At 41.1% G+C, this 18,807-nt stretch overlaps 1 protein-coding gene across 1 annotated transcript; it reads right to left on the bottom strand.

Annotated features, from left to right (window-relative positions):
* Positions 1–3,969: 3,969 nt before the first annotated feature.
* On the bottom strand, positions 3,970–9,130 carry LOC124703894. Its single transcript, XM_047236135.1, has 3 exons — positions 7,920–9,130; positions 6,650–6,747; positions 3,970–4,240 (listed from the first exon to the last, which is right to left on the bottom strand). Exons 1-2 carry the CDS (start codon positions 9,031–9,033, stop codon positions 6,695–6,697), a joined length of 1,167 nt encoding a protein of 388 aa, XP_047092091.1. The 5' UTR covers positions 9,034–9,130; the 3' UTR covers positions 3,970–4,240; positions 6,650–6,694.
* Positions 9,131–18,807: the final 9,677 nt, after the last annotated feature.

Raw genomic sequence — 18,807 nt, 5'->3', positions numbered from 1 at the left:
CGCGCTCTCCGGTGGCCGCACCCACCACGGCGAGCAGCAGGGGGAAGGGGGCAAGCGAGCCAAGACCAGGGTACACGACGGAGCTCAAGGCCTGACCCTGGTGATGATGGCCAAAGAAGCGCGACGAAGGCGTTCGGTGATGGCCTCGTCCGATGGGATGGGCTCGGCCGGGATGAGCTCGTCGCAGCGCAGGATCCGTGCCTCGCGGGTTGGGACTTGGGAGTGGCCGAGAGAAGCTCGTCGCGGCGCAGGATCCGTGTCTTCACTCTTCACTGCATATCTTGGTGGGCCTTCTAGGTATGGCTCATCGGCTTATTTCTGGCAGGCCATCATGATCAAGGAGCAGCAGAATCATCGTATCAGGCGATGTGTCCACATGTGCCGCCACTAGATCGCGTACTTGTTCCCATCATGCATTATTTCTAATTGTTAGATCAATATTGTATTGTGGCTTTGACATAAGGGTAAAGGATTACATTCACAAGATCATATGAGCCATCATAATCTGTTCTTGTGTGTTGTTCTCTTACTGTGATAGCTTTTGTAATTGCAGATTTGTGCCTCGGTGCGAAGCTTTGAAGTCTCCACGTTCTCTAGAGTAAAGAGACTGTTGTGCATAGAAATCATCAAGTTCAACATTTTTTGTAGTACCGATAGATGCAATGTGTCAACTAACTGGTAGAAATCTTCACTCTTCAATTATTGAGGCAGAAGTCATTTTTTCGATAATGCATTCGATCGTAAGTCAATCCTGTTACTTTCTCTTCTTCCTGTTATCCCGATCCCCCCTCATGTATTTGTAAATTTTTCTACATATTAAATTCTCCTAAAGAGTTCATGAAGTTTACCTAAAATGGGTTTGGGTGGTTTATTTGCTTATTGTACCATTCAAAAAAGATACAGAGGGACTGACATGCTGATGCTGGGTTTTTGTTTGTATGTATCTGAGCTGCTAGATGTTGTCCACGGAACTTGTGGTGGGTTATCTACCTTATTCCTATTACCACTCAGCTGTTATAAAAATATTTATTGTTAGTAATTCTATATGGCTATACCTACATGGATCAAGTACTTTGGTATGCATTGTAATATCTAAAGGTTTCATTATTCCGATTATTTATTTTATATACTTACTTCTTCTGTTGTTTGGATTGATTTAAAAAATAATCAGTTGTTGTTGCATGAACCATGTAGGTCGGTGTCTTGCTGTCCGCGGACCATTTATGATATGCATGGGAGATGGAAAAATCAGATCAATCCTTTTCATCAAAATGTATATTAGCTAATGGCATGTTAAATAATGAATTGTGTGCATATTTTGATAGTACATCATGATTATTTCTATGATTTTAGGTATTCAACAATTATCTTCTATAATAAGGAAAATTTGAAGTAGATCTTGCTTCGAGTCAGTAGCATGTGTCTTTTTTTCTGCACTTATAGACCATCTAGAGCAGTTTTTTATACTAGCACTTCCAGTAAAGTCTTATTGCTTGTTGAATGACAACAATCTCAGATGAAGGGAAGAGGTGCACACCCAGAATATGTCCATGCCATGCTTTTTTGAGGCCCCTGATTAGATGACAGACCAGAGTGCACCGTTCTGGTAAGCGACTCAAATATTGCATTTTTCATCCTTTTAAGCAATAATATTACCTTTTTCACGGCTGAGCTGAAATCATATACCATTCTTCAGTTTGAAGTGGCTCGATCGGTGCCTTCATGGCTGGAGGTGAGCGCATGTGAGCTAGTATCAAGCATGTCACCCCATGTAGAAGTTGTCGCTGCTTTCATGACTGCGAAAGCCGTTAATGTGCGCATAATGAGAAGAGGCTGACAATGTCTGTTTAGTTAAGATTTTTTTGAGGATTGCATCTCTATGTTGCTGGGTGCTTTGTCTCCACGTCTCCACGCGAATGTTGCGTTTTTCTTCACGGTTTCTATGTGAGATGAATCCTGAATGGAATAAACCCTGTGGGCATAGACTTATTATTGTATCATCTGTGGAGTTATTTTAACCCTCTTTTACTTTCCTTTATTCTTATTATGAAATGAATGATCATTGATCAACCTTCAAAGGATCATGCATCAACACCAAGAATAACCTCAGTACCTATCCCAAGATCCTGACCTTAACCTCAAGCAAAGGTTACCTACCAGCCTCATTTCTTCCGTGTACTTTTATTCTGTGAGATCTTGCATTCTAGGAAGTTTTTCTTTCCTACAGGTGAGGATGCACATCCACCTCAAGCGGAAAACAAGATGGCAATCAAGAGGATTGAGGTGCGTGCCGTGTCTTGCTAAAGTCAAAACTAGCCTTCTTGCTGCATTTTGGGACGATTCGAGCAACATAGCGTTGGTGTAGTTCTGGGTTGATCACTTAAAGTTACACTCGGATTCAAAAGGATGACCCTTAGCTGCTTCATTTTGTGGTTTTCCTTGACACCTATACGCTTTCTCACTTCACTTTTCTTTGTAGCGTTCATCTTCCTTTTCGTTATACAATGCCCAGTACTTTGTGAGTTCTTGTGAAAAATCTTTCTTCTCAACTTCAAGGCAAACTTTAAAGTTTCAATAGTTTCCAAAGTAGGATAGGTACATTTACTTGATTTTCTAATTTTTATCTTGGCCATTGGTGAGTACCGTTTGATTTCCTATTTACACTCCTTCTTTGTGTAGCAATACTTTTGTGTTCATGACTGTTTTTTTTTTTGGATTCCAAGTAAATAATTGACAGCTTTATGAATTGTCATCAGGTTTCATCTAATTGGTTGTTGTGCTGAACTATTACTGTCATTTATTTATTTTTTGTTGTGGTGGCATATGAGCAGAGGGGCGGGCGAGCGGTGAGAAAGAACAAGAAAGAGAGAAGATTATCGCTACTAATGAAGCTCCACAAACTGCTTGTGGAAAATCTTTCCTGGGTTGAAGCTTGTCGTGTAGCTACTGATTGAGATTGTCTGACATCTTCTATCCAAATAATTTGTCCTCAGAGTGACTATTTGTCTATTTTTTAGAGGTACATAATTAAATGATGATGATTCCTCCTATTTTATACATTTTTATCCTTTGAGTTGTATTAGGTTTTGCAATATATTATGGCTTTTTCATACACATGAATTTTTACATGTATTGTACGGATATGTTGCTAGAAAACATCAAAACCGTAGCAACGCATGGACATTGAACTAGAGTGCTTCGCCTCGCTTGGTGCTTTGCTTGCGCACAAGTCTTTCTTATTATGCGGGTTATTCAGAGAAGAGGTGTTAATATTGACCCCAGTTCGCCCTCTCTGTGGCAGGGCAGGCCCTCTTTTTCAAGTGCAACAAGACAAAGATAATGCGGCCTAGTGCCAGGCTGCAACTTGCTAATTGCAGCTATCCTCTATCGGTCCTGTTGCTCATATCTGAATGAAGTTGCGAATGAGAAGAACACCCTGAAGACTTTCTGAATCTCAAGACAATGCGGTACTAGTATGCCTTTGCAGTTATTTTTTGAGCAATCTTTTGCTCAGCCCTCCCCTACATATCTACAGACCTGCATGTGCATTAACACTGGAACCGACATGAGCAGGGCTCAGTTAAGCTTAATACCGATGGCTCTATCAATTGGGCATGGGTGTGGCGCGAGTGACAGTGGTAACCGATGCAGTGAACCTCCAAGAATCCATTGGAGTTGGAGATGATTGACGGCGGAAATGTATCCATCAGGGAAATTCGTCGACTCATCTTCTGTAACCTTCTTGAGGTTCAAGTTCCTTTTCCCCGCATCTGCAACTGCGTCGCCCATGAACTTGCAAGTTATGGGGCGTCTCTGGTGTCCTAGAACAATCATGCCTGGCTGGATGGATGCCCAACCTCACACATGAGACGCAAACCAAACGATACTGGAACAAGACGCGCACACTTGGTACAACTCAGTCACACGCGACCTGCCTCAACATGTGCTTTCTTGGAAGGCATAAAGCGATGAATCCAAGGATTAACAGACATGGCCATCAACGATTCGCTAATCCAAGCAAGTCACTGTGTGTTTCATGCCAGCTGACTAAGTTTCATGCCAGCTGACTAATGTCTACAGAGACTAGATAACTAGACGGTAAGTTACAAAAGGAAGTATTCCCAAAAAAAGATCCCAACTCAATTCATTACTCCCAGATAGATACCAAAGGCTGAAGAACCCACGGGCGCACACACCATTTCTGAAGCTCAGCCACCGGATTGTGATCCTAGATAGATACCTGCAGAGCAACCAATTTCATCAGCCAAACCAATTTGTAAAATTTATTGGAGATGTCATTACAGTAATATCTTACAATTTGGCATGACTCAAACAGTAAACATTTAACTTCACTACTATTTGTGGAATTTGTGCCAAAAGCTCCAAAAGTGAATCGTCTCAGCATTGTTGCTCAAAACCAACATTAGAAACAGAGAACAGCTACAGGAGAATAGTTAATTTGCAAAATGTACTGCCACACCTATAACTCGTATTGTTAGCAATTCTCACTTTATAGACATACTTTTTTAGAAATTTAATTAGCCTCATGTAGTTAGATGTCAGGGCCGGGCGGATAGGAGTGTGACCGGTGCGGCCGCAGATGGCCCTAAACTTTTTGGGGGCCCAAGTTTCGATTTGATACTTGTCAGAAGGCAGTCAGCAGCAGCAAACCAGGGACGAGCGGTGGCGGCCGCCCTGGGTCTCCCACGGCCGACAAGGATAACATCCTTACGTAGCCTCCAACAGCGCGGCGGCCCCGCAGGGAGCAGCGCCATGGACGTCTGGCTTGAAGCTTTCTGCTCCAGGTCGAAGGGGTATGACCGTAGCCCGTAGGGAAGATGATGGCCTCTTGGGCTTAACAGCTTAAGTGACAAGGCCCATACATAAAACAAATCGGCTCAATCTAAACGTCCGCTTTAAAAAGGATCCATGTACACATTTTGGTTCTCCTGGAAAATTCACGTTTTACTCAGCCGATATTTTATTCAAGAGTTAGGGGTCCGTCTTCATAATTTTTTGTTTGTTTTATTTGTATCCTGAAATTCAGATATTTTTAGCACCATTTTTAAGGGTAAACTTATCCTTGCCCCTTCCAAATTTCAAATGTAATTTTCTTTTTTGTAATTTGTATGCCCCCACAAATCTTTACTCGTTTTTAAAACTCAAGGTATACGTGTATGTAGTGTTTCAAAATTTTAAGAACTGACACATGAAAGATCAATTACACATTGGCAGTTGTATTACACATTGGTAGTTGTCTTCCTACCCTTGGCAGTTGTATTATTCATTAGTTAGATTTTTTAGTGGGATCAGGGGCCCATTTTAAAGTTTGGCATGGGGCCCCGGATTATACCGGCCCGGCCCTGTTAGATGTCTCAACTAAGGGATCGTGCATCATCTTATTAATACACACTTCCTTCGGCCTAAAATAGATGCCATTTTTCTCTCCACAACATCAAAAACAAACTTTAACCACTAGTTTCATTGATAATATTGATACATTAGTAAAGCATTCAATTTGTGATAAAAGCGGTACTAATGGTGAATCTAGTCATGCCATTTCGATCATGTGTTTAATGAAGTGACCAAAAGCGGAGAAAATGGACTACCCACAAAGCATGGTTACATATAGTTTGGAGCAGACAAATCATGTTACTATCTCTGTATGGGAATATAAGCCCCCCCTGTAATCCTATACAGAATTACAGTGGGAATAGCGGATACTATCCAATTATGTATGCAAATTAGATAGAGACTGACAAATATGCTAAGAAAATATTTAAGCATACTGCCTAGCACTAGAATAATCATCAAATAAAGCTGCAATCGCTGCAACCAAAAAAGGTAAATAGTAATATAACCGTTCAATGAAAGCGTGCTCTTCGAGTATTGGGACAATCATCAATTCACTACGTACCGTAATGATAAAAAAAAAGGAATTTGAAACAGCATAGTTATCCTGTTTTAGTAAAGGACCTATGAAGCAAATGCTCATGCACATGCATTATCAGTTAACAACTAGTACTTCCGTAGAGATAACTACATTTAAATCACACTAGGACTTGTTAGATCCATATAAACATGAAAAACTAAAAAAGGCATGTAGCAACTGGTAGAGATTAAACAAACAAAAAACTTCCATAAATAACATGAAAGAAGATGCATTTCATTATGCTACCACTTGACATATACACGAAAAGGGATCCTGAGTCATGAGTCTTCAGAGAGAAGAAACCACATTACCAGAATGAACCGGGGGAGTACTAAGGATGGAATAAACTGAAAACAAGGCAGCTAGATGGAACGGAAATGCAAGGGAAAGTGCACATCCAGTAGAGATGGGGTAGAATTTCAGCAAATAAAAGAGAAGGCATGTGGTTAAAGGCATAAGAAAGAGAATAGAGAGCTGCTGAGAAAGGGATGAGGAAGTAAGGAGTGAAGGCAAGATCCAAGATGCAGCCTACCATCAAAGCAAAGAGGCGGCCACATGCGCGGTCAAAAAAGAGGGGTTGGCCAGGTGAACAGCCAATCAAAGAGATGAATCTTACATTGGTCTATTGAAATTTGGTACTTGAGAAATGGCAGTAAAAAAAGTAAGGCAATACATATTGTTCAGATGTCTCAACGTACATACAGAAGATAAGCATACCTGCTCAATTTTACGGTCAACAGCATATTTAATCAGACAATCATCTTATGTATGGTGCACAAGATCAGCTGCATCATGTCCATCACCAATGCCCGTTTCTTCAATCATAAGAAGTCAAACAAGTAACAACCAATATCAAACCAATGAGGAGATATATGAGGGAGGCATCAATGAGATATTTAAGTAAACTCGCAGCTTTAATTCAAAGGAAAAAAACACGTGTTGTAGAACATTACACAAAGACAAACAAAACAACACATATGGTCAAATTTAAAGAATATTTTAAGAACAGTATATACTGACTAATATTGTACAATGAAGAGCATGTGCACTTAGACATTTAGCTGCTCAGTGAGAGACAAGTTATCCAGAATTACAAGCTCGTTCCACGCCATACCCAAAAAAATAAGAATAAAATCATATTAATAAAGCATAGCGCAAACATGATCATCAGTATTCTGATTTAGATTAGCTTCAAACAGATTTACCGCAAAAACAGATATGAACACCACATATTAGTTTTCCCAGGTATAAATGGACTTGCCACTTGCAGTATTACTCTCGTAAAGTGCTAAAATGAGCAATATTTGTAAATTCAGAGAAGTTCATCATTATGGGTTTAATACTATTAGCAAGATTAGAAGAGATTATAAATATTGAATGAAAGAAATAAAAATAGCTAAAAGCTTCCAAATACCTATTGAGCAACCTATTCGACAGTTCAATTGGTTCAAGCTAGTTTTCATGTAGTTGTCTTCAACTTCCAAATATTATCTATCTTATCTTGTGAAAAAACTCCACCGCAGCTATGCACTAAATCCACCATTTCAAATTATTCGCTTCTTGCATATGTGAATAGGAATGCAAGAGGGAAATTTAGTTCAATGTTATAGAAATAATCTGTTAATCTTGGTGTTTATTGTTTGATTATATGGATATTCATACAATAAAATGATAAAGACAGTTTGCTAGATCTGTTTTGAACAACAAAAGATTACAGAAACAAACCTAACGGTAGACTCATTACCACCCCTGCCTACCGGGCAAAAAAGAAAAACTAGATGGCACTAACAGATTTTTTCCCCCTAAATCATAGATAGTGCGGAAACAATATTGCTATATGTTGAAGAGGTCACCAAGCAGCATTAGAAACAAGTGATACAACACTACTTAAAATTGTTAACTGAACACGAAAGGATGAGAACCGTCAAGCAGTTATTGGAAATTAACTTGTTTTTGTTGTAACAGATATGTGAAGGTGTGCTATTACCTGCAGTGTAGACACTTTCAAATGGATGATAATGAGAGGGGCATTTGGTTTCAAATAGCTTCTTGGAGTGCAATGACTCAAGATGGACCATAAATACATCGCCACGTGCCCACAGGTACACCACATTATTTTCCTCGGCATAACCTAGCATTATTGCTGACTTCAGGGAAAGTGGCTTATGCAGTTTAATAGTTCTTCCAAGCGTCCATGTAGCGACACCATCATGATCAGTCTTCCTCTTCCACAATTGGATGCTGCTTCCTGTGAGGAAGAGTAAACCAAGGCCACCACCCTCTGCCCGCACAATCCAGAATTCGTTTATTTCAAGCAGATGCACTGGCACCCGTATCACAGCTAGGCTTTGCTTTTCCAAATCAAACTCAAGAATTCCATCAAAATTTCCAGTAAGCATCCAGTAAATGGAATTCCCAGAAACCACAGCAGGTTTACCAGGAAAAACCAAGGTGGGTAGGGTGGGAAGATAGCCAATCCTAGGAACCTCGCACGGAAGCGGTGTTGAGATGAGCTCGCCCCATAAGCCGGTCTCCGACGAGTAAACACAGGAGAGCGCTTGTCTGTGTTGTTTGTCGTGGTTGTCTGCCGTTGTCAAGACCACCTGGAAGTGGGCATCTCCGCCGTTGCAAAACACCGCCCCGTTGATCATTAGATCCTCTGCACGTGCTTCAAGCCCCGGGGGAATGGCGATGCGGTGCTGGTCGCCGGTGACGGGGTCACACACAAGGAAACGGAGCACCGTCAGGTCGAAGATTAGTACGAGACCATGGCGGCTTCCAAGGGGCCGGAAGCGGTCGCCGTGCGGCAAGGTGAAGCGGCCAGGCGGGACACGATTGGGGGCCTCCAGAGTAGGTTCGAAGTAGGCGTACAGCCCGTGGAAGAAGCCGAGGAGGGGAGGTTTGCGGCGGTGGTGGATGCGGAAGCGGCGGGAGAAGCCGCGGTCGGAGGCGAGGCTGTGCCAGCGCTTGCAGACGAGGGACGCGCGGGGGAGGGAGGAGGGCTGCGGCGGGAGGCGAAGGAGGATCTCGGAGAGGAGGTCGTCGTCTTCCAGCGGCGTCTTCGCCGCCGGCGAACGGGGACGGCAGCAGAGCGTGCTCATCTCGCCCTACTCACTGATTTTGTGGAAAAAGATGCGGGATTGGTGGACTCGAATGGATCTAGTGCCTAGAGAAGCGAGGCTGCCGCCGGCGAGCGGGGGCGGCGGCGGCGGCGGCGGCTGAAGCTGGCTGTCATCTCGCCCTAGTCAGTGGTGTGTGTGGTGGACTTGAGACCTTTTTTTTCTTTTTTTTGAGGAAACGGTGGACTTGAGATCTGAGTCCCTGAGTTTTTTTTTTTTTTGACCATAAAGTCCCTGAGTTTGAGTGCGAACATTGTGAAGTGATGAAGCGCAGGTTGTAATACTGGGCTGGACACAAAAGGCCCATATGGGTGCTAAAATAATGGGAAAGGTATATTTAACACACACATGATTCTTTTTTTATTTGCGAAACACACAAATGATTCTTAAAATTACATTAAAAAGCATGATTCTTATAAATAAAAAATTCAGACGCCATTCTGAAAAAATAAATATTAATACTCCCTCCGATCCATACTAATTGACTTCCATATGGATGTATCTAGAACTAAAATGTGTCTAGATACATCCATATAGAGTCAATTAATATGAACCGAAGGGAGTACTAACATTTTGAAAAAACAAGACCTAGCTCTCGAAGGTGACTGCATGTGACTAGAGTTTCTTTTCTCCTTTGCCCAAATTTGTTCAGCTGGGAAATCATTTTGTTTTTCGGTTAGGGTCTCTCTCTTGTGTTTTCTAGGACATCAGAACAAAAACTTTGGGATTACTTCTCTTGAGTAAGTTGATCTCATCGCCTAATCCCCGCTAGGGTTTGAACTGCAAGGTTCAGTCATGTCCGCGATTTTAGCTTCAAGTTTTGTAGATCATGCCAGTGGATTGTAGAAGAAGAAATCTGAGGCACTCGATGACATACTTCAGCGCTTGGGTATTGAGGAAGGCGAGGCCAATGATCTGATTTCCGAGGATGAATCTCATATTTTGAAAGAGGCATCAAGTAGATGCCATGCGAGAGTTCATACACGGATAGACTGTGTTGGCCTCATCACGGCGATTAACGACGGGTCTCAAGACCGCTCCTCCATCAGGTGTATTATCTCTGAAATCAAACTACTAGCTAATGACACTAGAAATGTATCCTTTGTAAAAGTGGATCGGTCGTAGAATAAGGTTAGCCACTGTCTTGCAAATTTTGCAAGAACAGAATCTAGAACTATGGTTTGGATCGGTTCTAGACCTGATTTTTTTTTTACCTGCAATTTTTTTTACTTCCATCCGCATACGATCGATCAACATGTGCGAATTGTAGGGATTCGTAGCATAGAAAACAAAAAATTTCCTGCCGCGAGAACGGAATCCAAGCCAAGATGCAATCTAGAAGACGGTAGCAACGAGGGGATGAACGAGACTAACCCTTGAAGATTTCCAAAGCCTACAAGAGGAGGCTCTCGTTGTTGCGGTAGACGATCACTTGCCGCTTTCAAAAGCGCGTAGAAGATCTTGACGGTGCCACAATCGGGCGGCACCTCCGTACTCGGTCACACGTTCGGTGTTGATGACGACGTCCTTCTCCCCGTTCCAGCGGGCAGCGGAAGTAGTAGATCCTCCTTGGAATCCCGACAGCACGACGGCGTGGTGGCGGTGTCGATGGATATCTCCGGCGGAGCTTCGCTAAGCATATGCGGGAGAAGTGGTGGAGGAGAGGTAGCTAGGGTTTTGGGGAGAGGGGGCTTGGGCACCGGCCCTCATAGGGGTGCGGCCAAGGTGGAGCCAAGAGTGGCCGGCCAGCCCCTCCCTTCTCTCTTTATATAGGTGGAAGCCCCAAGGATTAGGTCAAAAGTCTTCGAATAAGACCCCAACATAAACCTTCGATATGACCAAACCTAGGAGAAGTGGGACTCCCCCCTTTCCTTGGTGGGGTGGCCGGCCACCATGGGGAGGAGTCCACTTGGGACTCCTCCTCCCTTAGGCTGGCCGGCCAAGGTGGGTGGAGTCCCTCTGGGACTCCACCTTCCATGTTGATTTCTTTCGGACTCTTTTAGAACCTTCCAGAGAAAATACCGGATCATTTTTAAACCTAGAAAATGATTTCCTATATATGAATCTTATTCTCCGGACCATTCCGGACCTCCTCGTGATGTCCTGGATCCCATCCGAGACTCCGAACAAAACTTCGAACTCCATTCCATATTTCCATATCTACTTAAACGACATCAAACCTTAAGTGTGTCACCCTACGGTTCGCGAACTATGTAGACATGTGTAATATCCCAGGTAATGGGGTTACAAAAATAGAGGAAACAGATGTGTGCATTGCATTCATGCATAGAAAATCTGGGGAATTTTCGCGCTTTAAAGTAAAACAGTCACAGTAACTGAAGTTTCACTTGACCTTGGTGGAATTGAAGTAGCTCATCAAGTCAAGCGCTATAAACCTCAATGTGACTTTGTTAAAACCTTGTTTTGATTTGATCTAAGGGGTTAGATCAGATGGAATTAATATTCAACACAACAAAACCTTAGTCAATGATCAATTGCTTGATCTTATAAAAGATTATAATATGGAAATCCTTGTCATCACTTATGAACACCAATTCAATTGCAAATCAAGTAACCATAATTGGAGAAACTATTCTTCACTTATCTTCTCCATGTCTTAAACTAATCCATGCTCATATCATAAACCATTTGATATCCATTCTACTTTAATCTTGGAAACAAGACAAGGAGATCCAACTAAGGAATCTAATTCTTCTCTATTCCAAATTATTAAGCATCAAACCTAGAGAGATGAGAGTTCTATTAATTATTGAGAAGCAATAACAAACCTTGAGTTAAACCTTGGATATACACCCAAGTATTCAAATCATCATCTTCAAGAGAACCCTAGGATATTATTCAAGACAATCCCTAGAGAGAGAATCCATTTATGTTAAACATAGATGTTGATGATCACATCATTCTCTATGGAGCCTAAACTTAGGTTAGTATTGAAGTCTTTCCAAATGAGAGAAACCATAGATACTAATTTTTATCTTTACATACTTAAGAATCAAGAACAACCTTGAGCTAAAGTATTAGCTTGCAAACCATTTCCCTTGGGGTGGTGAGATAACCTAATATCACATGGAATAATACCATATCCATGAAATGATAAGGTAAGTAAGAGACCAACCCAACTAAGCTAGACAAATGGAACCTTAGCCTAGACACCTAAGGAGATATTAGGAATACACCATATAATAACTATTCCTATATAAGAGAGCTCAAGCTATGGTATTACACTCAAGTTAGTTGAGGCAACACTTGAATTTCAGGGAGAGAACTATATATACAACCGAGATGATTATATCATCATTAATTAAGTAGAACCCTAACATAATATCTCGGGCATTCTCCTGGGATATAAATTATTGAGTCAACCATAACTATGCCTATTCAAGAAACTATAAAAGAAAGTCTATATTTAGTTGATCAAGACAACACTTGATCTTGGGAGTGAGAAACCAAATTCATCGAAATACCTTAGCAAGCCAAACCTGGATAATTATAAATTGAGTGATGATCCTAAACCCTAAGAACTTGAGGTAGAGATGTTAAGAACAAGTTGATCATGCCTAATCCATGATCATGCTCTTGAGGTATGTGAGGATAAGTTAAACCCTACTAGGAGAAGTAGATCTCATTCCCATATGAGACTATAGGGAGATCACTAGTAATTAAACCCTAGGCTTATATCCTAACCTTAACTTGTGAACCACTTTGTGATCATAAGTAGAACCCTACCACATCTACATTCCACTTATTTTTTTTCACCTAAGAAACATAAGAAAACCTTAGAGTAAAACTCCATACTTAATATGGTGAGAAATCATCCATTCATATGACCAAAGTTAACTATAAAAAGAACTATAACACTTTAATTACTTTCTTAATAGATTAAGGATATAAAAGAAGTTAATAGGAATAAGATGGAACCAATTCTCAAATCCTTAGTAATTAGAGAAGCACATAAGATATGAACTAAGTAATCATATTACCATGGTTTAGAGGGAAAATTAAAACCTAGCAAAGGGCAATATGATGTTATCCCATATCTACAAACTAGAATTATATCTCAACCTAGTTTGTATACCACTTGGGTGATCATCACTATAAACCCAATCCACATTTGAGTTCCAACCCATGTGTCATTAGGTTAATAATATTGGAACCTAGAATTTTCCATAGAGTAAACCTTATGTTCCAATTTATTAACACATAATTATGCACATCAAATAATAAACAAGAGATCACTTCCCAAATGGAAACTAAGTCTTAATAACAATCCCTCAAATACTTTGAGTTGGAAGTATCACTCTCATAATTCTAAACAGAATTGATTGCATAGCAAAAGGAGAATTAAAGGGAACATATAAAATTCATGATTAAGGGTTATTTTGAATAAGTCACTAATATGCAATATAATCTCATCTAAAATAATTATTCCAATAGAATACTGGTATGAAAGACAGGAAACTAAATCCTGATTGAAATTTGCATAATTGAAAGATCTGCAAAAGTAAACCAAACCCAAATATGAATTTCAATGGATAAATATAAAACAGGAAAATAAAAAAAACAGAAAAGAAAAATAGGGAAAAACTTACCTGGACCCTGCCAGCCGAAGGAGCCCAGCACACGGCACAGCGGCAGCCTCAAAACGGCCCAAGCCGCAACCCAGTTAGCGACCCACATACCTCTTCGTTGAAAACAAACGAAGAGGAGGCTGTCCTCATCTTCTCCTTCGGCATGGAGGACAGCACGACAACGTGCTCTTCTTCTCCCTCTCGGTGGCACCTCCTCCTCGACCGACGGCGTGACGAGGCACGCCCTGGCGTTGTATAAAGGCTCGCGACGACCTCTCGTTCCCGAGTTTCTTCCTCCTCTCAATTTTTCCCCTCCATACCGAAACCCTAGCTGTACTGCCTCCGGCCATCGCCGTCGATGGAGACCTCCCCAGGCCAAGTTGTGACCACCCACGTGACCGCCGTACTCGACATGATCAAGGTGCAAAAGGAATTGAGCCGGGGCAACCTGTATCCCCGCCGACGAGCTCATCTTCCCCGACACCGGCGCCGATGATTTCCGGCGATACCGACCCTCATTCACCTCGCCGCCAAGCGCTCTGTGCTCCTGGTGAGCTCCTGCATCTCTCAGCACCCTCGGCCCGCTTAATTACGTCCTAAATCATCGCCTCACCGTGAACCCGCAAGCTCCGCCGCTTCACCTCGCCGGCGACCATGCTCCGATGACCTTTAGGTAGCGACGCTAGGATCGATGAGGTTCCCCGTGATGTGCGGTTTCGATAGAGACCCCTTGCCCGTCCAAACATGCCCAGGATCGGCGGCGCCGTCGTGGATTTCCGCCGGCAGTGACCACCCTGGACATGAACTTGATTTGGACTTAGTCCACGCCAACGTGGCGTCTGACCTGGCCAACGGCCCACTGGTCAGTGCCCCTGTGGGTACATCAGCCGGGTTTGTTTAGTTATGTCCTTTTAAATTTCAATTCCAAAAAAATTACTGCAACTTTGCAAAATTATATAAAATCCATATTAACTCAGAAAAATGAAAATAATATATCAAAATTCTTAGAAAGCTAAACTCTATCTAATAAAAATATAAAATGAAATTTTTATTTTTAATAAAAATTCAATTGTTTAATACTTGTTATTTAAGCCTTTTCTTTTAATTCAAAATACAATTAAAATTCAGAAATTAGGAAAAACTCTACAAATTAAATAAAAACCAGTAAAGTAAATAAAGAAAACTTTAAAACTAATTTCCTTTATCTGGAACTTATTAAATCTTTATTATTGGAATTTAAACCCTAAATAACAATTACCTTAGTTATTAAATCATTAAAAATAATAAAATGTCAAATCCAATATTATTATTTCAAATTTATTAATAACTTCAACTTTTTTTTAATGAAGTTATTAATCCAATAATTACAGGGTAATCAGGAAACCCTAGTTCCATTTTAAACCAAGTGATAACCTCATAATTTTATGTGGAACCCTAAAACCCTAATTCAATTATGCACAAACCCTAGTCCCATTATTACATGTGAACCCTAATTTGCTTCTAACCTAAACCCAAGGTTTGAACAGGTGATCATTGTATTTTATTTAAAATCACAGAGCCATCATTAGCAACTAAAAGACATACCTATGTCCACATAAAATGTAGAACCCTATCACCAGCAATTTAGTATTCCATGTATGCATACCACTAAACCTAGTTGATCAAGTAGGATCAACCAAGTTTAAACCCTAGCTTCAACTGTTAAAACCATCATCCTTATTCATTCATGCTTAGCATCACACCATTGTGATGAATACTAATAGCAATCATACTTATTATTTTGCATTACATACCATACTCCACTAAACTCTACTAGTGTGTAATACTTAGGAACCATCCCATTCAAGAACCAACTATTCTTCACTTAGGGAATTAAATAGCAAGCCTAAACAACCTCAACCTAATTAATATACTTCTTATTACTTAAGAAGTATGTTCTTCAAAATTTATTCTTTTGAAGTAAATAAGGAATCATCATCAACCCTGCCTTATAGGAAATATAAACCCTAGCTAGCCATCACCAATAAGATGAAACAGTCCTGATAGCACCCTTGTAGGAATAATTGCTTAGGATGCCTAGGCTTAACTCAACCTTACCAACCCTAGGTGTTGATGAAACCAACTATGTTGTAATCCATCTTATACTTACTCCAGAAACTACTTAGAACCAGAATAAATTATAGCAACCCACAAACTTAATTACCATACTTTTTTTTTATCAAAGTACATGTTCTTCAAAAGTTATTCTTTTGAAGTATATGATAATTAATCATTAACCATGCCATATAGTACAAAAATTGACCACTGTTCTTTACTTGATAACATTATGCCAATTGTCATTCTTTGTGTGCTCAATTGATTATTATGCTTTATCATCTACCTGTTTATAATACCAAGTAAATCACACCTGAATAAGAACCTTGTATGTGAATCACTCTAAAAGTGCAACACACCCTGAATCAATCATTACAACTCACTGATCCTAAATCATCGAGGTTAGGTCACGCTTAGAGCGATTGCATCTCATACTTATGCATTATTGCATCCTTGCCAATCTTTTAAACATCGTCCTTACCGGACGATGATGCTATTTCAGAGTTTGGAGTTATTGCGTATCGAAGACCTTGCCTGCATAATCTTGCAGTCAAGAAAGGCAAGTTCATCGCTTGCTCATGTCATTTGAGTATCTCTATCAAATTACTTGCAAAGTACTATGGTTATCACTATTGCATAAAAACCAAAACCACTACTTTCATAACTATGAATATGACTATGTGGTGGGCAATGGAACCATGGATTGTGTTGATATGGTGGAGGTTCCATTGCAAGGGTTAATATCCATCTAGGATTAAGCAACAAATGTCGTCAGTGATTCTTGTGCCGTAATACCCGTGTTAACCATAAGATCCGGAGTGGGACGGAGTAGTCAAAAGTGTTTCCACCTCTCGTTCATCAACGGATGCGCTTACCGTAGCGAGTTGTGTCTTGCGGAGCAACTTGAGGGTGGGGAGCCCCTTCTAATTCCCCACGGTATAGCAGGTGCTTACCGTAGCGGTTGCGGCTTGCGGAACAACTTGAGGGTGGGGATCCCCTTCTAATTCCCCACGGTAATGTGGTCTATGATGGGTTGCGGCTACCGGCGAAGGAGTTTGGTTAACGAGTCCCAAAGCTGTTGTCGTGGTCGGGGTCCACCCGTGAGTGGGAATAATGGGACCGGCGAGGACCCAGGGTCGGGGTATGCAACAACGGGTGGGTGTTCGAGGTAGCGGAGGAACATGATTGGCTAGACCTTATACCGGGCCTCACACCATAGGAAGTGTGGACGGGTCATTCCCGGTTGGCACCAAGGTTAAGATCTCTTATGGGTAAAGCAACACACCTCTGCGAGTGTAATGAACCGTGACTCGTCACTCCCCGTTCCGGGATATGGAGCTGCGAACGCTGCCGGAAAGGAGCTCCATGAAGTTCTAGTAAACCGGCGAAGGCCGACGGACATAGTTCTTCCGAATAAAAGCAACCTTTTGAAGAAATGGTTATGAAAACTTGCATTGGTATTAGACTTTCCGGTCTAATGCCGTAGCTAGTGCATTAAACACCTCTTTCCTATAATGAACTTGTTGAGTACGCTCGTACTCATCCCACTCTTAAATCCCCTGCTTAGATATGGAGGCATCGAAGGAGGATCTACGAGTGCAACTCGAAGGCCGAGGAGTCAACAAGTACTTCAAGAAACAGGACCTATCAGAGGAGTCAGATACCACATCCAACAAGGAGAAACCTAGATTAGCATTAGAAAGGAACTAGCTTCCTAAACTTAGTTCCTATTTAGCTAGAATCTATTGATAGCCTCAGTAGCTAGTTAAATACTCTACAAATAGAGATCGTGTTAGGATTAGACTACGAGTCGTTCTTCTGGAGTTTATTTGATTGTAAAGTAGGAGGCTGTGTGGATCTTTTGTAAAGAGTCTGTGTTGTAATTCTATAGACATGCCGTGGACCCGCATATGTTTCTGTTGTACCACTCTGAGCGATATAATACGAGTGAAACGGTGTTTCATTGGTGTTATATCAGACTTGCATACTACACCATGCAGTGGTATGCCGGGTCACCACAACATGGTTGAGACTTCTCTCCGACCAATAACCAATAGCGGGATCTGGAGATCCATAATGGCTCCCACATATTCAACGATGACTTTAGTGATCGAATGAACCATTCACATACGATACCAATTCCCTTTGTCACGCGATATTTTACCTGTCCGAGGTTTGATCATCGGTATCTCTATACCTTGTTCAACCTCGTCTCCTGACAAGTACTCTTTACTCGTACCGTGGTATGTGGTCTCTTATGAACCATTCATATGCTTGCAAGCTATTTAGACGAGATTCCACCAAGAGGGCCCAGAGTATATCTATCCGTCATCGGGATGGACAAATCCCACTGTTGATCCATATGCCTCAACTCATACTTTCCGGATACTTAATCCCACCTTTATAACCACCCATTTACGCAGTGGCGTTTGACGTAATCAAAGTACCTTTCCGGTATAAGTGATTTACATGATCTCATGGTCGAAAGGACTAGGTAACTATGTATCGAAAGCTTATAGCAAATAACTTAATGACGTGATCTTATGCTACGCTTAATTGGGTGTGTCCATTACATCATTCATATAATGATATAACCTTGTTATTAATAACATCCAATGTTCATGATTATGAAACTAATCATCTATTAATCAACAAGCTAGTTAAGAGGCTTACTAGGGACTCCTTGTTGTTCACATAACACACATGTATCAATGTTTCAGTTAATACAATTATAGCATGGTATGTAATCATTATCATAAACACAAAGATATATTATAATAACCATTTTATTATTGCCTCTTGGGCATATCTCCAACACGAATTGCGTGTAGCCCTGCGAAAGAGGTGAAATTTCAACCTTTGTAAGAGAACCTATTCACTATCCAGTGTTGGCTTGTGCTTCCATAGATCCCAAGGCTGAAATGCTTTCATGAGTGAAACACAAGGGCGGCTAAGATTAAATGATAGTATATGTTTGGAACCAAAGGTAGGGTGACTGAGAGTAAAAAATGACACGATATCTCTCCGGGTTTACACTCTTTTGAGATTTGGTGGTCTATGGAAGCATGAGCAT

The sequence above is a fragment of the Lolium rigidum genome, chromosome 3, assembly GCF_022539505.1.
Source record: "Lolium rigidum isolate FL_2022 chromosome 3, APGP_CSIRO_Lrig_0.1, whole genome shotgun sequence".
NCBI classification, from domain to species: Eukaryota; Viridiplantae; Streptophyta; class Magnoliopsida; order Poales; family Poaceae; genus Lolium; species Lolium rigidum.
This window is presented reverse-complemented; position numbering and strand designations above follow the sequence as displayed.